The sequence below is a fragment of the Lepidochelys kempii genome, chromosome 3 (assembly GCF_965140285.1).
Source record: "Lepidochelys kempii isolate rLepKem1 chromosome 3, rLepKem1.hap1, whole genome shotgun sequence".
NCBI classification, from domain to species: Eukaryota; Metazoa; Chordata; order Testudines; family Cheloniidae; genus Lepidochelys; species Lepidochelys kempii.
This window is the reverse complement of record NC_136382.1, coordinates 153,129,304-153,151,958: the sequence shown is the minus strand read 5'-3', so window position 1 is coordinate 153,151,958 and position 22,655 is coordinate 153,129,304. Positions and strand designations below refer to the sequence as shown.

The following is a 22,655-nucleotide window of genomic DNA, read 5'->3' as shown; positions in this document are numbered from 1 at the left end:
TGCAAACCTGGGGAAGCAAAGGGTTACAAGTACCTTTAAGAGCAGCTGACAGACTATTTTTAGTCTTCTATTCTTATGGGGCCTTGAAGAATCTTCTCAACCAGTGGAGCCAGGATTGTGGTAAGAACCCTTCGGAAAGTGATCAAAAGTTGCACCTTCTCCCCCACACCTGACAATGATCTTCTATTATTGTTTTAGTGTTGCATTTTAAGTGCCAAAAAATGTGACAGGAGATAGACTGGAATGTGTGGGCAGCCCAGACGGAAAAGCATCATGCAAGGGGTGGGGGGAGGAATATTGACTGAATGGGAAGGGGATTTTGCCCCAGAAGTCCACATACGAGAAAGCAGAGGAGAACTGGGTGGAAGGACAAGAGGGCAAACAACCCACAAATAGAAAACCAAACTAAGTAGGTGCCTGCATTTCAAGGAGGGAATTGACTGAATCAGCCATAAGTGGGGCTCCCTTCAAACCATGAATACCATGGCAGTGTTCTTTTTATGGGTGCTTCTGACCTCCAAACACCCACCCACATCAGCAGCCTCTGTTACCAGTGCTTCCTCCTGACCCAATAATCCACACTGGGTCTGGAGCTTTTCATCCAGGAGGAATTGATAACGACTCCCTGAAGTTAGTAGGATGGCTCTGGGGACCAGTAATAGGACACAGAGCCCTCCTCCTCCTCCCTGGTCACCAGTTCAAATCCCACCCAGGTGAAAACGAGGATAAAAGTCATTACCCTCTGCAGGCTGTTTGATGATGTATAAGAAATGAGAGGTGGGTCTCATTCAAGTTCTTAACAGAGGTGTCCGAATCACAGACATCACGCTTGCCACCAGTTGGCCCCTTGCTGCGTTGGCAATCTCAAGTCAGAGGCCAAAAAATGAATTGGCAATGGAGACTGAGCTCTGCTCTCATGACTAGAGAGGGAGGGTCTTGACAGGCTAGGGTGAAGGCACACTGGCAGGGTCGCGTGGGGGAAGCTTGCACTTCTCTGGCTGGTTATTGCACCAGCTGAGTGGCTACATTAGGTCTCCAGGATGCCAGTTGGCACCTTCCATTCTCATTACATTGACATTTTAAAACAAAACCAAGCACCCTATCCTAAAGATAACAGGGCACCAAAAGGGTGGGACGTTAGTGCCAGCCAGCCTTACACTGATAACCAGGACTGAAAAGGTCACTGACAGCTAAACACAGCAAGGGTCTCATTGCGTTTCAAACATCTCAAATGCTGTCTTTTACCTCTATTTAATGCTATGATTGCCCTCATGTCCCACAGTCAGCAGAGGACACAGTCAGTGTAGGATTCATGGCTTGCAAATCCAGGGAGAAGGAAGGGGGAATATGTAGCCATGCAGCTGTTAGATGAACTTAGGCAAGAGAGGAAATAATAACAGTAAGACTTGGCACTTACACAGGCCTTTACATTTTCAAAGCTCTATGCAAACATTAGCTAGCTAACCCTCCGAACACCCTGTGGTAGGTAAGAATTATAATCCTCATTTCACAGATGGGAGGTAGAGAGGTTAAGTGACTTGTTGAAGGCCACACAAAGTCAGTGGCAGAGCCAAGATTAAAAAAAAACAGGCGTCCCTGGCTCCAAGCCCTAAACTCAGTCCAACAGACCACACCACCTCACACTACACCATGCTGCCTCAGGATGACAGTATGTTTACCCTGCAACAGGGAGGTGTGTTTGCAGACATACCAGAGCTAGCTTTGATGAAACAAACTGGGTTCTATAGAAACTATTCTACAAACCTACAGAAACGAATAGAGAATGGGATCCTTCACACAGGTTTTCTGAACCGTCCTACAGAATTCTACAAGTTGAAATGAAAGGGATAGCCTTTCTCTCAGGTTTCTCCATAAGGAATTTGAAGATGCTCATGTTAAATCACATTGATTTCCTTGCAAAGTGACCCTTGTGGATGGAGAGTTATTTGCAACTATGTAATTTGGATTTACTGTTGAATTATTCCTTTATTTCTTTTTGCTGTATACGCTATCTGATCTTCAAATCCCAAGCTCTTTACCCTTCCCTCCCACTTCCTTAATAAATATGTCGCCTCAATGGATACCACTCGTTATCTGCCTCCTGAATTCTGCTCATTCTGCATATGCCCTCATGATGAGTAGGTATTGTTTATTTTTCTGGAGATTTCTAGGTGGAGGAACCATGTGCTGACATAAAAAGCTGAACCCAGGGATCATTTACACCAATGCCTCCGCTTTAACCCCTATGATGTAATACCTTGGGTGGAAGGGTTGCTTCATTCAAATACAACACCTTGCATTAATCAGTTTTGTGAGAGTGCTCTGCAAAAGTTAACCAGCAGCTGAGGAAACAAAGGTAGCAGAAATCCAGCTTTGGGGACTTTCAGCAACAGTGGGAAGAAATGCCACTGCATGTTGTCTTACAGCTTCTTTGTGTAAGATTTCATCCTGGTCATCTCTGTCTAGTCCATGCCTTTCTTCTAAACAGCCAGACAGCTGCTCATGTTGCTGTCAGATGGGCCAGGTTATAATTGCCTAATGTCTAGTGTATTCCACACCTGTTTACTCCTGTCCCTGGGGGGGCATGCGGGACATCTGCTAAGCAACCAGTGATTCCTCCACACAAAGCAGAGAGATGGTTATTTCATTTTTTGGTGTCTGTGCCATTTGTCAAACAGTCTGTCGCTCTGCGGACCAAGATCAAACAAGCCTTTTGTTAAGGCCAAAGTCTGCCAGGATCATCAGCTAGAGCTTTGCAGGACCAGCTTTTATTTATTTTTCCCGGCGAACGCATTGTGCTTAATGAGAAAAGAAAAGCCCCCTTCTCTCGTAGAAAATATAGTGCCCCACATCCCAAGTGGGACATTTTTAGTGTGGAGATTTGGAAATCTTGACATACTTACAACCTCAACGGCTTTCAATCCAGTCTTTATGTTGTTAACTTCCTTCTCCAGCTCCATCAGACTGCAAGGGAGACACAGACGCAGCAGTTAAAACAAAAAGGGCAGTGTTACACAGGAATACAGGAACTGCTGTAGCAGAACAGACCACTGGTCCATCAAGTCTGGGATCCTGCCTCCGGCACCAGTCACGCCAGACGTTGGGGACTGGGGGAAAGGGTCTGTGCTCCCTTTTGTATGTGATGTAAAACCCAGGTCCTAACTGCTTGTGGTCAGATTAAAGATCCCATGATACTTATGGAGAGGAGAGAAAAGTTTAAACTCAGAACATCTGTCATGGTGCAAGATACCGGGCCCATAAACTCAACCCACCTCTCTAGCATGGAGTGGTAGCCACAGGGCTGGTTTGTAACAATTGCCTGATTCACAGGCAGAGAACTCCGCTTTAGCACACACATCACAATGGTCTCAAATCAGTTTCACACACCATTTTCTCCCCCACTTAACTAAAGAATCCCATTAGGGACAAACTTATTACTAAACTACCCTTTTAAATCTATCTATCTATCTATGTAGTATTTACACTATCGAAATACTGTTGATGACTTTTTCATCACATAGGAGCCCATATGAGCTAACATTGTAGGTTAGCACAATTTTACCCTAATGATCACTAACAGACAAACTCCTTCTAAACTGTAATGTAATGGATATCTCCTTAGCATACAAAAGTCAGTACTTTTCATTACCACTAGGAGATGACGTCTGTCACCTCTAGATCACTGGCTAGAAATTGGTTGCAGGTTACTAGTGAGTGAAAAATTGTTTCTCAAACTCTCAACCAATTCCTTAGTGAAGAAGTGTCCACATCTGAAAAAACAGTACTGGCACTAATTAACGTCTCTGTGAGAGCTTGGAGCACAGAACTGCTCTCTTTATAATCTGCATTCATTTTTCCCTTGCTTTTCACAGGCTGTAGAAGTACCAGACCAAGCCAGCGCTTCATACAAAAGAACAATGTCTGGGAAAATACTGTACACAGGTATTCCAGAACAGTGCTTTGGAAAAACTCCAAAAGAGTTTTGAAGGTAGTTGAAACCTTTTTATTCACTTTCCACAAATATCCACAGGGACTCTTATTTACAACAAAAACTTTAGTGAAAAGTGAAAGCATCCCAACCCCTTGTGCAAGTGTGCCTGTAAAAAGGTTTTCATGACCATCTTGAAAATGGCTTAAAAAGCCCGGGACTTATTTGCTGGGTTTTGTTTGTTTTTATGGTTTTTTAAACAACCTCCAACTATCCAGCATGGAGCAGAAACAATATTATATAAGGTAGGGTACCAATCACACAGCACAAGTACTGAATTACAAACAAATACTCTAGTTATGATGAATCATTCAGAAGTATCAAGCAGGACATGTTTGCATAAAACTCTCAATGATTTCACAAATGACTGAGAGGCAGATCCTCAACTGGTGTAAGTCAGCATAGCTCCATGGCTGTGAATGGAACCAAGGCAACTAACACCAGCTGAGGAGCTAGTCCTTACTTGGGAACACAGCAGTAGAGCAAATCTATAAGCAACTAAATGCCTGATTGAAAGCCCACTGAAGTCAATGGAAATTTTCCTTTGACTTCAACAGACTTTGAATCAAGACCCAAGACTGACAGTAGCATTGGACTTACTTGACTTTTGCTGCTTCCGGAAGATGCTGCAGCTCAGACTGCATGTCTAGGATATCTGTGTACTTCTTCTCAAAGATCATAATTAAGTAGTGCAACAGTGTAATATTCCTAAAATAAAAAGGACACAGATGAGAAAGGAAAGATGGTGGGGGGGAATGCCAGCCATTGCAAAGGGTTTGGTGATGGAATCTGGTATGTCAAATGAAGCGAACTTCACATAACCAATCAGCAACTCTGTTAACTAAATGAAAATATCACCGATTAAAAGAGACTATTCTCCCAAGAATCATTCTTTCCAAGAACCAAAGGGAGCTGGGACTTAGGGATGCCATAGGATCTGCAGAGGACATTCCAGATATGGAAACTCAGACTCATCCAGGCCAAAGGAAAAAATTATCTAGGCAGTAGCTACATAGGGGATGAGTAACCTCAGAATGTGTATACAGGAAGCACATAGCAGTAGTTAAAACAAAGTTCAGGTTTATTGGTTTAATGTCTTTAAGATAGGGATTAATTCCATGTGACTTCTTACTGCAGTTACTCATTCTATGACAGCCTGAAACCATTCCCTCTTAAACTGTTGTCTCATCAGAGCCCAGCAAAGGGCGGTAAGGGGTACAGCCTAATAAGTACCTGCAAGGGAGATAGCAAAGGAGAACCTAAAGTGCTGCAGGGTGTTATTGATTCAGTAGGTGGCACTCTTTCCTCTGAGTCAATACAGAACCTACGCCCCAGAATGGTGACAGGGAAAGTGCTGTACTGTCGGCGGGACTGCGTTTTGGATGAGATGTAAAATTGTGGCCCTGGCTTCTTGTGGCTGCTAAAGATTCCATGTCTCTTTTTGCAAAAGAGAGGATATTAAGCAGTTTCAATTAGCTGTGGAACATTAAATACAGGTAGCGTTGCTGTATGCAGTTAAACAGCTGATGAGTTCCACCCAAGATGTGACTGAATTACAGTGCTGTATTATCAGCTTCTGAAGTACTTCAGGTTCCTGCAGAGTGAAAGCACCATTGAAATGTAAAGGTAAGACATCATTTGAAATTCTCTACAGTATGTCACCAGAGGAAGCAAGATACAGCATGGGAGCTTTCATTTCCGTGGGGACTTTACAGCCTACCTGTCTATGCTGGATTTGGTGTCTGCAATTTTGTTCAGGCTGGAGACTTTGAAGCCATACGCATTTCCCCTTTGGCCCTTGTTCATGTAATTGCCAAAGGCCAGGACAACCTCCAAGAGCTGCTTCAAGCGCTTGCTGCGGGTGAGCTCTTTGGAGGCCAGAAGAATGGCTTGAAAAGAAGTAAAAGATGACCCAAGGTTACGTCACAGCAGCCTTTCTGGAGGCATTTATCCCCCGATTCTAAGCAGTCCAAAGCACAGCCCCAGAGATCCCCAGTCTCAAAGCATCCAATCCTGGGCTGGTCATGGCCTCAACCGGGGCAATGTCATTTTAAAATGCTGACTGGAACATGCTCATGTGCTCACTATAATATCCAAGGAGGAGGGCTACAAACAGTTTAAACACCTGAATGAATCCTATCTTCCCCTCCTCAAAAAGAATACATTTACAGAAAAGCACCAGGGACTGTGTGTATCTGCTGTTACAGCCACACCTGACAGGGAATTACAGGGGTTGGGGCTGTGAAGGAAGTCTGCCTTTAGAAAAATGGCACACAGCATTGGTGGCTCTGTGGCACGGGGTAACTTACAGGGCATCAGTTAGGACACATTCTGCAGTAGCAACTTTATTGAACCTTCGCATGTAATGACAACGTTAGCTGGTGGTCTTGCCTTGTACTGACTGACTCTCTACAACACAGCATGTGGGTAAATCTCTCAGACGTTCCCTGCCCCTCACCAACTCCCTGCAGAGGCCTTTGCCGTACCTTCCACTTTAGGCTTGCATTCTGCCAGCCTCTCTGGGAACTTCTTCTTAAAGAATAATGCCTGCAGCCGCTGCTGGTAGTGATCGATCCTACATGAGGGGAAGCAGAGGGACACCATGAAGCTTGGGCTACCTATGAAGGAAGCGTTCAGCAACACAGATTCAGCACAGGCTGAATTCATTTTATACACAAAACTGATCCAGAGGTGGGATTACTGAAGCAGCCGACAGCATATAAAGGCCTATTGCTCCCAATGCCTGTCAGTCAGTGTCAGGTGCGATTACTCAGACCGAGGAGTGTAGCATAAGGACACAGGCTTTGTACTTTAACCATATCTCATGGGCAACTGGTAGGTTTCCAGTCTCTTTCAGAAAGATGCATTTTTATAGTGGACTCCAAATGGGATAAATGGAAAAAGGGTCCCACCCAGGAGAGGTGTCAGGTTGGGATAGGGAAAGGGACAGATCCCAATGTGGGGGGAGTGGGAAATGTGACAGACCTATGGAAAAATAATGTGTGATGAGTCCCAACCAGGAGATCCAGCTGTTGAAAGCCAGATATTAACATCTGTGTACGTGAACAGTGTTGGATGTTCTGGTCAACTCAGAGATTCCCCCTAAATGTTGCCCAGGGAGAGTTCTTACCACCGAGAAATGCTTATATAATGACTTGAAATGTCTTCATGTTGTGGATGTCTGGGAGCCCCAGGGTGTAATTCAGTGCAGAATCTGGCCCACAATATCTTGATTAGTGGCAAAGAGTCCTGTGGCACCTTATAGACTAACAGACGTATTGGAGCATAAGCTTTCATGTTGCATCTGACGAAGTGGGTATTCACCCACGAAAGCTTATGCTCCAATACGTCTGTTAGTTTATAAGATGTCACAGGACTCTGCCGCTTTTACAGATCCAGACTAACATGGCTACCCCTCTGATAAATATCTTGACTGTTTTCCATTCAATGCCACATTATCCATTTTCTATCACAATTACAGCAGCTCCCAAGCAGCCCCTAGGGCATTTTCTCAGCATATGTCCCACAGACCTGCTCATTTCATAAAGGAATCGATCAGCCCGGGCCATGCGGTCAATTTCGTGTTTATGTTCCTCCAGCAGGTCGATATCACTCTTCTCAGGAACAAACTTCAACAGCTAGAACCACAGAGACAAATCAAAAACAAGCATGAGGGATCCAGTGAGAGAGAGAGAGAGACACACCCACGGAGATGGAGTGCGAGACTGCGTGCAAGAGAGTGAGTGAATTGTTGTGCTACTGTGAGAAAGAGCAGCTCTGATTCCCCCAAGTGACTGTAATGTCAGAGCAATGCAGCTGTGGCTACAAGAGTGAGCATGTTAAAACATCTGCTTGCTGTTCTGCCTTTATTCTCCCTCACTGACCTCATTAGATACTTTTTAGTTCCAGTGAGTCTTTCCCATTTGTAACTACTAAGCACCGAATTCTTTCTAGATTTACACTGGTGTAACTGACAGCAGAACTCCTTGCATTCCCACAGCAGATTTACATTGATGTAAATGAGAGTAGAATCTGCCCCTCAAGTGTAGATTATCTATCCCACTCACCCTACAGTACCACACAAAGCCCCAACTATCTCTCTCCTCTCCTGCCCTGCTCTGCAGAAACAATAAACAATATCTAAGCCACTGTATGTATGCCCGACACAGGCTGCTATTCATGTGCTGACCTTAAAAGCTCATACTTTGACAGATTTTTGACATATCTCGTGGGAGTCGTGCTTCAATCTGGTTATAAATATTGTCATGCTTACACCCCGGCCCACGTTCACGGGGAGCAAATTGCCTGCAAGAAACACCAAGCAGTGGATCTGCTTTTCATCATTGCTCTAATATTTTATCTAAAGAAACCAACAATCTGATATTGAGACGCAAAGCAGCTGAATCTATCTGACATCAGGGGAGCCAGGCACAGGCTTGTAAAATGGTCCATCTATTATGGAGGGGTCAGAATAATAATAATACATACTTTGCACTTTTTAATGCAAGGATCTCTAAGCACTGTCCAAATACATGTAAGCATCATTACCCCCATTTCACAGATGGGAACACTCCGGCAAAGAGTGAACCAACTGCAGAATTGGTAATAGAACCAAGGTCTGCAGAGTCCCAGTTTGCTGCTCTAATCACTAAACCAGAAATGAAGGAAAGGAGAATAGTCAGCGGGGGGGAGGAGAAGAGGGGTGAACAGGAGAGAGGAAGTAGAAATTAAGAGAAAGAAAAACTACTAATAAAAAAAATCAACCACAGTCTCTAGATCAGGAAATTATAACGTAATCGAAAAAACTTACTAAACCAAACTCTTCAAGGTGTGACTCCATCAAAATCAGTGGAGTTACACTACGGAGGCATTTGGCACATTGGGCAAAATTCTCCTCTTTTACACAAGCACAGTTATGTCTCAGGGCCAAATTCAGATCTACTATAAGCGGAGGCATTCCCAGTGAAGTTGACTGAGCTGCATCCACTTATCCTAGGTCTTAAATGGGCCCAATGAGCTGCTCCAAGAGGAGGAAACTGGCCCATTATCCTTAGACCAACCATTGTATGAAGTAATTGTGATTCTTCTCACCTGCTCCAGCATATCTTTGGCCAGGTCTTCTTGTTCATCCATCTTCAAGATCGCCCGTTTGATTTCATCATTGGACAGCTTCAACCTTTCAATAGTGTTAATACTGCCCCATTAGTAATTTGAGGAATACAAAAAGCCCCCCAAGAAAGCACAAGGCATAAAATGCCACATTGACAGCTTCCAACACAGGGCCTCCTATGAGACTCTCCCCCATCCTCGGCTTTGCTAGTCTAAAGAAGTCAGTCGCCTTCTTTAAGATGATCTAACCAATTCTGGTGTACAAAGACTTTCCAGATCATACTTTTTTCTCCTCTTCAGCTAATCAAAGCCACATCAAAAGCAGGAGGAGAACAACAATCAGCTCCTCATAGATCAGAATTCCTTTTATCTTCCCTCATCACAGACACCTTCCTTTTCAAATACTTTTACTGTTCACACCCTGAATCTACATACTATTGAATCCAACTATGAACTTAAACTTCACCTCTGGGAATATTAAAGCATCTCCAAGGCCATTGAGTAATGGTTCTGAATGGATCAGGGAATAGGTTTCCCTTCTTGATCAGGGAATAGGTTTGTTTTGGACAAGAGAATCGGTTTTGCTTGAGAAATTCACCGTGCCAGCATTCACAGCTGAGAAGGGTATTGATAGCATGAATTTAGGCCCCCCTCAGCAGTGCTAGCCACTTCAAGATAGGAGCTCCTGTGCTAGATGGACAAGGTGGTAAAATTATCCTCCTCCTCCTCTCTCCAGCCTCTGCCCTCTTCTTTAGAGGTCTGCAGTTAATTAGGCAATCAGTTATAGCAAAACAAGCAGGGCTCAGTGAATTGATCAAAGAGTCTTTTCACCTCTAGGTCACCAGTTCAAATCCAATGCAGACTAGCAGCCATCAAAACTTGTTATCATCTAATGGCTCCCAGAGGCTTGTCTGAAATGGGTTTGGTGGTCCACAATCCAGTGGACCAATGACATCCTCATTGGTTGTTCCAAGATGGAACGGACCACAAAGGGAACTGCCATCTTACTCCCGAAGAAAATCTCTACATCAGGGGTGAAGCCTACAGGCAAGGCAAGGCGGAGGGGTGCGAGGGGAAGAGGAGAAGCTTTTGTGCAGAAAGGACTTCAGTCTCCATGGACTTTCCCCAATCAATGCATTACTTAACATTTAGCAGGGGGGGAAAAAAAGCAAAAATAAATGAGTCATGGGGTTGATGAATGCAGCAGAATATTTTTGTCTTCTGTGCTGAGAAACATCACGGTAACATTTCATGCTGCTATTGCCATTTGGATGGGATCACATTTTTGGAACTATGCAAAAGCAAATGTAAATGTTTTATTTTTACAGACAGGAAATATTACTAAATCTGAGAAATTTAAATCATTTTAATGTTGCCGAATATAACAAACAGCTGGGAACTAAAATATGAATCAGCAGACATTCAAAAGCTTTTCAAAAATTATGCCTCCTAACTAGCTTCAGCTATGCTGTTCCCAACTATTCTTCCAGTTGGTTTTAGAAATGAAGCTATAGTAGAAATGATGCACAGGGCCAACTGCCAGCACAAAAGGTAAGGAAACTAGATTTCCATACAAGGCATACAGTTGAGCCACAGTTGGAAGAGATGGGAGGATTAACAGGCTTGGAAATGAAAGGTTGGAAAAAACATTTTACTTCTAAGTTACCAGGTTGATTCAAGCTCAACTCAACACAGGGAGAACTGGGTGAAATTCTATGGCCTGCATTAAACTAGAGCTCAGACTAGACGATCTAATGGTCTGACCCCTTCTTCTCTCAAAATCTGTCTTAAAATCTGTGAGTTTATGAACTTGCTAGTGATCAAAAACCCGTTAATCTGATGGCTGAAGAGCCGAATGTGAAATAATTTGGTGGGTCTCTGCCTACTTCCTAGCAGATTGTGGCTATATAAATGTTATGGTTGTGTTTTTCTTGGGACTGCACCTTTATATTTCTAGGAGACTGCTCTCTGCAGGAGGTATGTGCCATATTGAGAGGCAGAGATCCTGCAGACTGTTGCAGAGGAGACCCGCACACCATGCTCTCACATGGAAACCTAACTGTCTTTAGTCTGATTTTCACCTTGACCTAGAATAGAAAATTCAGGCAGAGAGGATATGGAAAAACATAGCATTCATTACCTAGACGATCCTGTCCAACTGGCATTAGTTTAAACAAGGGGCCAGAAACTGAACAGACAGGTTTGAGGTACATTGGCAAAGCTCATGTTGCTGCTGGTCACTCTAATCTATTCTGTGACCTAAATGAAGACTTCAGTTTCCAACTCCATTGACCTAGCACCTTTCATCAGCACCAAAATCATTTCATGCATCTTTTGTTCAAAAATATTTGAGCGCCCCAAAACGACAGATAGCTACACAAACACGGATCTTTTGGATGTAGCTAGGCCCAACTACGAGCAGGAAAATATCTGGCTTGGTTGATCCAGTCCACATTAGAGAGTGCCATAAAGCTTGCCCAATCATCTGCAGGGAGGCAGTTGAGCTTGGTCACTTGCAAGCCTGTAATGGGGTCATGAAGACTGCAAGTAGGCATCCCAGACTATTACAGATGCTATTAAATCTGATAGAAGGGTCTCATCAAAATGGGGTTTATTTTTCTGTTAGGGCAGTAACTGCTTGTAATTCTTGAAATGTCAGCAGCACAAACATGGATTCCCACTGTTAGAAGCCAGCTGAACAACTGGCCCAAAGGGTTGTTAATCAAATGATCCTCGTTATATTTTCAAAACTCCTCATCAGCCCTGCAGTAGATCTGAAAATCTCCAACAGTAACGTGAAACAGATGTGTTGCATTTAAACAGAAACAGGTGAACTGATTAAACAGGAACCTAAAGCAGATGCATAAAATCTTTCCATTCAAGACTGAATAGAGGTTTCCCTGGCATGTGGTGGAGACACCAAATTGAAGTGTAATTATGGCCCAAAAAGTGACACTGAAGAAATTACAGCTCAGCATTGGAGAGCTATTCTCCAACATCAGTGACTTTCTTACCAACTCTCAAGAGCCAAAGATTATTTATCCAACTGCCACAGTCCTCCAGACTCCAAATGGCATGTGTAATTCCAGCCACATCCTCTCTGCTTCATATATCTTCACTGACAACAGAGATCTTGGCCTCAAACCCAGCTGGTGACATGTGACTTAAAAGGGAATGCAGCACCCTCTTCTTCAGCTACAATAGGCTTTGTCTGTAGTGAGGACAGTGCCTAAACCTGCATTCAATCCTGCCCCAACCTTGGTCAGATGGAAAAGGACCTAAAGAGCACTGGAGGGAATCCCACCCTCTTCTCTCCACACCCCCGCCCCCACCGCACGGTGGTGGAGCAAGGAGACCCAACTGCTTGTGGCTTCTTCTCGTGGCATTAAAGCTGAACAATTACCAAATAGCTTCCCTCCCTCCATCCCCTCTGGACAGATAAATAATCCCTATTGACTCGGCAGAGTAATTCATCACTAATCTCCCCAGGACACCTCGGCTGATTTAACGCCAGCTTCACTTGCAGACTTCAAGTGGCTTATTGTTTGGTCCTCTCAGAGAAAGATGTCTGCCTGACTCAGAACATGCCCGGGAGACATGCCATCGTTTTGCATCAATCTCCCTTACAGACATCCAGCACTTTCTCATTTTTCTTCCTTAAAGATATCCATTGATTCAAGCTGGTGTCACCCCTTCCCCCTCCGCTGCAAGACCAACACAGTATACCCGTCATTCATCAGCCAACTCACTCCAGAAAGGAAAGAGCAACTCAGTTTACTGCTCCACTCCTGGGCAAGTGCTGTTAGGTCTTGCTCATCTTTCACAGAAGTGCAGTCACCTCCTGCCAAGGTACCATGAAGTTATTCAAAGTACGTTAACTTTTCCTACCAAGAGGATGTCATTCCCACTCTTCCTCTCTCCCTGGGAAAAGAAATCTCTCATCTTTGACCAAGATAGTTTACCTTTTCAAAAAGGATTCTTGTGGTTCTTGTGACAGGAACTGGGATTGGCAGCCCTGGAGGCCGACAAGCTTTTTTCACTCACAGGAAAGGTATAGCAGCATTGAACTCCGCCTCCACACACACATTCTCACATGCCCCATTGAATCCTGACCCAGAGAGATGGCTGTAGGGTAAGAAGGAAGCTCATGCTCGATGGCCTACCTGATCCTGGCCTTTACTGAAACTACCAGCCAAGGCTGGCACATGGTATGTTTTTGGGATGCGGCTATTTGTCTTAAAGAAAATGGAATGACTCCCCCTCCCTCACAACAGCCATTCGATAATAGTGCCTGCTATTCACTGCCAAACCAGGCTGGATTGAACTGGTGGCCACATCCCATGACTGATCCCCTGAGCTATCCCTATAATACACAGGAGTAAGCTAAATTGATGCACTGGTATAAGCCTGCGTATGAGTGTCCACACACATACAGCTGCACCGGTTTATCATCATATCTTTTGTTAGGCCAGTTAGACCAACTTCTGGGTGCAGACTAATCTTCCCAGTTACATGGAGAGAAATTCCTAAATGCCTTCACTGCACTTTGCTTACAGAGAAGCGTCACTCCTCTATAACTGGGCTCCAGTGAGCTATTTCCAGACAGAGGTTAATTACTTCCTTCCAGGAAGATGGTCACCCCACTGGTTCCCTACTCAAGAAGGGACATGCTCACTACCCTGTGATGGGAGGGACAAGGAGAAAACTTTTGGCTCCCTTTCACACTCAGGCCGATCTCAAGTGGAGCATGCAGAGGGGCTGAGCTAGTCTTGCTACTACTTCCCCCAGCAGGGAGTGACAACACAACCTTCAAGAGCCACCTTCTCTCCCAGCTGCCAGCACAGCCTGCCGGAGGTGACGAGAGATGATACTATCACTGCTGGGTGATGCAGTTGTCATGGCAGAGAGGAGGGGCTAGGAGTGCTCTGGGGGCAGCAGTTCCACACCCAGTCCTCTCAATGTCTGGACTGAAGGGGTTGGAAGTGCTGAGAAGGCAGTACCATGTGGCAGATGGATGTGATACCCAACCCGAGAGTATGTCTACACTGCAACAGAAGATGCGCTGCATGGCCATAGGTGGGCTGGAACTGCTGACTTGGGCTTGCAGGGCACGGGCTGTGGCACTAAAATTTGCAGGGTAGATGTTTGGGTTGGGCTGGAACTCGGGCTCGGAGACCCACCTCCCCTCACAGGGTTTTTAGAGCCTGGCCTCCAGCCCGAGTCCAAACATCTGCAGTTCACCTCAGTTACACCTGGGTGTGTCTCTATCTATGGCACTTCTGTCGGACTCATCATTGTTCCTGTTCTCTGGGGATGGGCACTGCTGACCAATTCTTGCGCAGGAGCAACAGGCATGAATGGCCCATTTGCATGCAATAGTCCCTATGGAAGTGTCTTTGCCAAGGCCTGAGCTAGGGCAGCTGATGAGTGGCACACAAGTACATGCTTTCAGTACAACGCTCCCTTATTGCAAATAACGTTTTTCATACTAACTGCCCATGTCCATACTGAGTCACAGAGATAAATAATATAAGACGCCTGCCTGCACAGGACAAACACTGCATGGACTTGTGCAAGGACACCATATTAAAAGCAGGGAATCTGACGCTAGGAACAGACAGAGAGAAAAGGTATAGGCAAAAAAAGAGCAGAGAAATTTCCAGCTGAGAGCTGAAAAGAGGTGGAGAGTTGATGAGGTCCAGAGGGACAGTCGAGCAGTTCCAGGCCACAGAAGTCTGACCAGAGACTTCTGACCTGGTGGAAACTGGGGATATTGGGAATATCATGAGGGAGGCTGATTTCTGATGTGGCAGAAACTGGGGCATGTCAGAAACACCCTGGAAGAGGCTGTCCTTGGACCTGGTGGGAGCTGGGACACACCAGAGAGAGTTGGTCCTGTGACCTGGCTCAAACGGGACGTACTGGAAGCACTATGCGAGAAACTGACCTTGTGAAACATTCAGAGCAGCATTTTGGATGCTTATCTGAGCCCTTTACAGTTGGCTTATAGCTATCTGACAGGGACTAGAGCTTGGATCTAGACTCATCAGGCTCCACAACATGAGACTTGCACCCACTGCACTGGAAAAAACACCAACGTTTCAGTGATAGTAAATGGCCTGGAAAAAAAAAGTTCTCACGAGGAAGAGGACAAGAAGGAAGGTGACACTGAAGGACATTTACCAACTAATTTCCATGTCAACGGAAATCAACTAGCATTCCAATTTTCGTCCCTTTTAATTTATCCCAGTTAATCCCTTCTGCCATAGTCTTGTTAAATATGAGAGAGAGAAGTGTGAGGGTGTGTGTGAGAGGGGTGTGTGTGTGTGAGGGGGGGGGCTGTGTGTGAGTGAGTGCTATTTCCCACTCCCGCTAGGGTTTGGCTCGTTGGGCCCTATGAAATATGAGCTCTGCCTGATCCTTTCTAACACAGTGTTAGTAAAACAAAATAATTCGAGTAGTGGAAAAAACCTCATACAGCTATTTTACTTTAAAGGACACGACAGTTTAGTGTAAACAAAGGGGGAATAAACTACAGGGATGTATGCACAGCTACAGGCAATTGGAAACAGCTGTTGGAAAGCACTGCAGCAACCTGAGAGTCGGAGCTGCAGCTTTGGATTTTAGGATTGCACCAATGCACTCTGTTTGCTGAGCATTTTTTTTTTAAACCAAAAACACTGATTGCACGTGCCTGCGTGTGCATAAGATGCATTGCAAAGAGGGCAGGGAAAGCAACATGCTCATGAATGCCGATCCCCTTCCCTGATTGGAGAATTTCATTTTCAAAGGCTTGGTGGAGGCTGGGAAGGAAGGAAACAGCAAAGGCACGATAAAATCCCTTTTAATTATTGTCTGCAATCAACCTGAAAAAGCCACATGCTGCACTTGGAAGTAAATCTGACTATAGCCCGAGGAGCAGAAAGGCATGAATTTAAAGGAACCTCTTGCCCAAAGATTTTTGCTTCTTTTGTTTTAAGTGGGTATTGTGAGGTTGGGAGGAGACTATGGAGCTGTGAATTCTAAATAAAATAACTTTTTTGGGGGGGGAACATTGTTAGGTCCTTACTCCGCCTTTACTCAGAGAAAGCACCCATTGTCCGTTATAAAATTTTTATTTTCTAGGCTATTTAATGCACATGGAAAATGCTGGGTTGATAGCTCTGGAGATGGGTATTTCCTAGTTGCACAGAACACACCACAAGCTTCCCCTGCTACTGCTCTATCCACTAGGTTCAAATCTGACCTCCTCAAAGAAAGAAATGAGAGTTCATTCTCCATGACCCATTCAGTCCTTGGCCTCTCTATTAAGACAAGGGGCTCAGAATGTCTTTTGCTGTGGGCACCACTTATCTCGAGATGTTGTTAATGGGGAACAGGTCCCCAGTTTGAATCCAAACTGAATCAGTAGCTACTCAAAATCATGCTCATTTGAGGACAGTTTGGTGGACCATGTGAAATGAGCTGATGACTCTCAGCCTAATTCCTAGAATACAAGTGTCCACATCTCAGAACCATTCCCTAAGGCCCATTTGCTAGCAGTTGGGGAAGAGAAGACGACAAGGCCTGGAGAATGACCTCTGCTCTCACTCTCTCAGAGAATTCCCCCAGGTCAGGTGTGAGGTACATGAGCAGAGCAGAACAAGGGATGGGGGAAAAGCTAGCGCCCAAGCTGTCCTTGTTCTTTGGACAGAAACACAGATTCAGTCCCTGGAGCTTCACCCTGGTGCCTTTAACCAGGTTACAGTGAACTTAAGCGTGTGAAAAAGAAAGATGCGCAAACAACCCAAATCTCTTGTCGACAACCCAAGTAACAGGCTCTCACCTTGGGATCCTTCCCCATCACTATAATATACATTCCACGTGCTTAAGAGAACTAATCTGGGACCCAGATACATCAGCAGATCTGTCCAATGGAATGAAAATCCTAAACAACCCCCTGCCAGCTACCAATGACGTGCACAGGCAACTATTGCAGACAGAAAACTGTAAACCAACCCCTTTCACTGGGAATGTGGGGGCAGAGAGTGTCTTGCTGACAGGCCGACTAATGTCACCTAAGAAGCATAATGAGAACCTCAGTGGGTTTCACCAAGCAATGGAAAGAACGGGCTCCATTTCTGCTAGCTGCAGCTTTGCGTTTAATGGTTAGCTTTCGGGGGGGGGGGGTTCTCACACTTATTAACCTGCACTTCCTGCTGAGCAATGGAATGATTTTTTCTGAGTGCTGCCCCAAAAGCTATCTCCACCCCAGTTGTTGACGCTCCTCTCCTCTCTTGTAGCAAGGGGAGTCTCCTTGTGCAGAGCTTAGTGCTGAGCCAGACCTGTTTAGCAACAGACCTGCAGCCTAGTCTAGAATGGTTGGCAAAGGACATGCAAGGTGTGCATATAGCCCAGATACACAGCATATGAGGACACAAAGGTCATTGCAGGAGGATATGGAGGATGCAAAAGCACCTGCTGGCCCTTAACAGCTAAAGGCACAAGTAACAAACACTTATTCCTGAGTGTCTCTCACATTCGCTGCCTGCCCCACAAAGGCAATTAAAAAAAAAAAAAAGGCCGGGGGGAGGATGCGGGGGAAGAGAGGCTGAAGATAGATATATTGGATCTGCCAGCATCCTTCAGGTGTCTGGTGTGCTCCCAAAGGGTTTCTCAGAGCAATATGCAAAGAAGAATGTAACAGAAAAACTGCTGCCAAATGACACATACGGCGCACAGTGTGCACCATTATGGGACAGCCCACGTACTGTTGGCTGCACAGTGGCCACATTCCCCACACACACACTTGTTTGTGTGCGTTTATGGCAGTTGAGAGTCTATCTACTTGCCTGTGTTTCGATATAGATCTGTGGAGTGCCTGTGTTTTGGATTGCCAGGTGTTTGCAAACCTGTAAATGCATTGGGGCCTCCAGGAGTGGATGCAATTCCACATAGGCAGACACTCGTCTCATCTGGGTGTGGATACATCTGCGTGCATGTGCAGGTGTCCACGGTTGATCTCAGTGAGTATTTGGATGTCTGTGTTGGATCTATCTTTGCCTCTACACACATGAACCATGCTATACACCGTGAGTTCATAGCTACTATACTTACTTGGAGAGGAGAATGACGCAATTCTGAGCCCTTCGGCCATCAATAACAGAAAGCTCTTTAACCTTCCGTGTGGACAAGTATAGGTCCTCAGTTGAGCCCATCTCTTTCTACAAGTAACCAGACAGAAAAAATAATCAATGCCCTGTTTTTGCTTCCTCTTCTCTCTAGCCAACACCCACAGAATAAACCAAGTATATTGGGCAACAGCCCAGCCTAACCCACTAGCGCTGAACTTGTGGGGAGATTAATCCAGGAGGCAGAATAGGAGATAGGAAGTGCCAGAAATCAATTTCTAAAGGAGGAGGGACTCAGACAGATTTCCCCCCCGCAATTCACTAGTCAAACAAATGCTGATCATCATTAGCTGTGCAGGATCATCCTAACTTTCAGGCATTGGACCTGATTCTGATCTCACTCCATCATAAATCAGGAGTAACTATCAACAGTATTACATTGGTGTAACATTAATATGAGAGCAGAACCGGGTGCATTATGGTGCAGTGCAGTTGCGTGTGTATATCCCCAGGAACACAGGTCTATTCAGAAGCCTGAACAGCCTCCAGGAGGAAGTGCCTGCAGTAGAGGTTGCCCAGCAGTGTGGAAAGGTTGCATCCCAGTTGGATAAGAGTCCTTATATTGTCTCTTAACTATTGAATTCACCATTGGAACACAGGCCTGCCAAATTCTCATTGAGAGAGGGATGCCAAGAAACACACAAACGACATGATGAGCGGAATTCCCTGGAGTCACTCAGCTGTACTCGCCACACAAAAATGGGAATCAATGCCCAGTGGATGTTCAGCAGGAGCATTCCCCGTGCTGTCTCAGAGCCAGATTCTCCAGCCCACCGAGGCCAGAAACTGACCCGGGAGAATTCCCCCTTGGGGAAATCTCTACAGGTATGACACTGGCAGAGGCAGCATAACCATCTCTGATGTCCGCTGCCCTCCAGACCCCAGCGTAAGGAAAAGGAAAGGGTTGAGTCAGGGGCAGGAAGGGGCATGCTGGAGCAGGTTAGCACTAGCCCTGATCCTCCACTGGAGTCAGGTCTGTTAGGGAGCTTATGCCAGCTGCAGAGTAGCCCTTCCCTGCAGCTCTAGCTTCTGCAGGGCAGCAGAGGATAAGAGAGCTGCAACCAGCACCCTGCAGTTGTCATTGTCCACTAGTAATGGCGAATTAACCAGGACTTGAGACACAAAGATGCTTAGTGAGTCTGTTCTCCTCTCAAAGGGCTTGTATGACTCTGAATATGGCTAATGGAAACTGTGCACAGGCATGTCTAGAACAGACCTCTTTAAAACTTTTCATCTCCAAACTACTTAAAGGCCCTAGTTAGTACTCTCACATAGCAGAGAAATAACTGATGTGCCTATTTTCCAGATAGCCATAAGGATAAGGCTCCCATCAGGAGTATTTCCCTTATGCTTTTGTGAAAATCCCAACCTAAGAAACTTGCCTTGGGGAGTTGTTTCTACCACACAACCTTAACCCTTATTGTCCCTTAACATGCTGAAAAATAATGAGCTGACCACAACCATATATCTGCTTCCCCTGGTGGCCAAGGTTCTTATAGGACTTTCTGGGAAGGGACTTGGTGACCAGGACTCACTATAGGACAGTGGGGCCTGAAATGCAGAACAAAACCATTTTTGAAAGCTATGCCTTCCTCTGAAGTGTTCTCTACTCTGATTTTATTTAAGGTGGCCATAGTGCGATGAGTAGACAAGGGAGCCTGAACTTCTTCACCTCACTCGCACACAATTCTGTCTCTCCTCCTGGTCTTTGAGGACTATGAGACTCCCAAATAAGGTGGACTGAACCAGACCCCTCTCTCATCTACCTTCTCAATTGCCCTGAAGGGTCACTGTCAAATGACCTTAAACCTCCTTCCCAACTCAAGCTTCAGCATCATCTTCCTGCCCCACAGACAGAAACCTTTCTTTATTGACTCTTTTGTGGCTGGTGAAGGGGACCTGAAGTGATAGGCCTGGAGACTGAAGTAATCTCCAAAGCAGGTGTGGGCAGGTCAGTGTAAACTTTCCCCACAGTGCCCTACCGTGGTGTGTCACACACTGAACTGCAGAAAGCATTGCTAGGGTTGAGAAGGAGTTCATATTCTGGGTCCCATTTGTTCCTTGGGCTCTCTGCTAAAAACGGTCAAGAAGGGGACCAATGAGGGCAAGCTGCACTGATGGGGTTTCCATGATGCGGTCACCTGTCTATAGAAACCAGACCGAGACCTCCACATTTTATACAGTTGAGTGAAAGGATGATGCTTGTGTTCAGCTTCCTCCCACCCCAGATAAATGCAAGAAGGGGAGCTCCTTGTACCTCCTCCCCACCCAGGCAGGAGCTGTTGAAAAAAAATTGAGCATTAGATGAGCACAGGGCCCCTTATTTGCATGGTGCTCTCTGTTGCCTTTGGTCTGCATGCCACAGGAGAATCTTGCAAGCCAATAGTTTGTTTTTTAGGAGGCAGACAGTGGTACTCACCTGCTTACAGGAGGAGGGGTTAGTTAGCAGGTCCTATGCAGGCAGCAGCCGCAAATAACAGAGAAGGAAACATGCCAAACATTAGCCACGGAGATAAAGATACCAAGTTTAACAAAGAGGCAGATTTTAGCCATACACAGTTTTCTAAGAGAATAAAATTATTTGCAAATAACATAGGCCTAGATTGTGAAAAGGTATTTAAGCACTGCCCTGCTCATGGAAAGTCAATGGTACTTGAGCTTGCAATGCTGAGTGGAGCAACACCTCGATACCTTTGAAAATCTAGGCCACAGTCCTTATCCAAAGAGCTGCCAAGGTTAACACTCCAGGCTCTGTTCTCCTCTCCTTATGCATGTACATAGCTCCCCATTATTAATCATAACTCATTGTGCTTCTAGAGCAACTTCCATCCAAGCATCTCAAGGCATTTTACAAACACTAAATAATTAAAGGCTCATGACACCCTTCTGCATTTGGTATTGTCCCCATTTTATAGACAGGCAAACTAAATCACAGAGAGCTCAAGTGATTTAGTCAACATCATACAAACAGTCAGTGGTAGAGTCCAGGAGAGGAGTCCAAGAGACCTGCCTCTCAGTCCAATGCTCATTCACTGGACACAACACTGCTTCTGCCCACAGCACCAGCAGGAGATACACGGGCCAAGGGAGAGGAGAACAGATCCTTTCGTCTTTAAAAATGAAGCAGTTTAACAAATGAAACTGGAAAAATATATTAAGACCATGTTAATAGCAGCAAAAGAAAGAAATGACTTATTTACAGGCTCACTTTCTCTTTCAAATGCAAAAAAGAGCAGAGATCTACTTTGACATTTTTCTTCACAGATATTTGGATGAAGTTTAAAAGTCATGAACTCATGAAAAGTCAAGAGTAAACACATAGTTGGCCAGAGTGGAGTATTTCCAACAATAAAAAGGAAGAAAAGACCAAGTGTGAATCAACTGGAAAAGTTCTGATCAGATTTTAATTCATGAGGAACTTTGGTTGCTTGGCTTTAAAAAAAATGGTGAGGACTTATTGATTGGAATCCAGTTTGTATTGGGATGCATGTAGATGAAAGAAGAAATATTATTTAAAGAAACAAAGGAATATTTAAAGAAAAAATGTGTAAAACTGAAGCCAAAGCTGGAATACAGTCAATAACCTTTAGTACAAAAACATACTACGGTATTCTACACTAGTATATCTTACATCAGTGATACTGCAGTGTCTGGGGCTGTTATAAAGTACTATAATATTTTTATAAGGTTCAAAAGGACCATTTTTAGACTCCTGGAGGTCATTCTCAGAGGATGGCTCCATTCCAGTGGGAAGGGGTTAGGGTCAGGTTGGATTATGGTTGAACAGGCCAAACTGCTTTTCAGTGGTTGGTAATGCAGCCATAAATATTATGTTTCTAACTAAGAGTTGGCAGACAAGGACAGCCTTGGCTTTAGATTCTGGGGCCCAAAGGAGGCAAGACTTTGGAAGGTCTTTCCTAGTGATGAAGCTCCAATGTTTACATCTTGATGTCATGTGTTGATGCAACACCACTGCATTGTGATGGTGTCTTGCTGCTGTTATGGCTGCTAACACGTACAGATGGCAACTGCCTATTTCGGCACTGATTCAGGGTTCCCCTCACAGCTGTGGTTATTGCAAATGCCTAAAGCCAGCCATGGACAAGGAATGAATTTCATGTACTTTAGTCTTAGCAAATTGGATTCTTATTGTGGAGTAAATTCCTCAGGAGGATATTTTGAGGGTCTTTTCTCATGCAAATCTGCCTATTCTGAACATCCCAAAATTAGGACAGTTCTGGTCAGTCTTTAGGCCACGAAAGCTTATGCTCAAATAAATTTGTTAGTCTCTAAGGTGCCACAAGTAACCCTTGTCTTTTTGTTGATACAGATTAACACGACTACCACTCTGAAATCAGTAATCCTAGCAACCCCACTGAAATGTCAAG

The 22,655-nt window shown here is 44.9% G+C and overlaps 1 protein-coding gene across 3 annotated transcripts in view; it reads right to left on the bottom strand.

Annotated features, from left to right (window-relative positions):
* The window catches only part of DAAM2 (dishevelled associated activator of morphogenesis 2), a 243,696-nt gene that overhangs the window by 24,005 nt on the left and 197,036 nt on the right, over positions 1–22,655 (bottom strand). For 2 of the 3 annotated variants that reach the window (XM_073338564.2, XM_073338565.2), the window contains exons 16-23: positions 20,687–20,719; positions 18,194–18,300; positions 9,080–9,164; positions 7,520–7,626; positions 6,475–6,563; positions 5,709–5,877; positions 4,589–4,696; positions 2,904–2,964 (exon numbers count right to left, since the gene is read on the bottom strand). In XM_073338564.2, coding sequence (XP_073194665.1) covers positions 2,904–2,964; positions 4,589–4,696; positions 5,709–5,877; positions 6,475–6,563; positions 7,520–7,626; positions 9,080–9,164; positions 18,194–18,300; positions 20,687–20,719 — 759 coding nt within the window. The remainder of the gene's footprint in view (positions 1–2,903; positions 2,965–4,588; positions 4,697–5,708; positions 5,878–6,474; positions 6,564–7,519; positions 7,627–9,079; positions 9,165–18,193; positions 18,301–20,686; positions 20,720–22,655) is intronic. The other variant, XM_073338566.2, reaches the window with a different exon arrangement.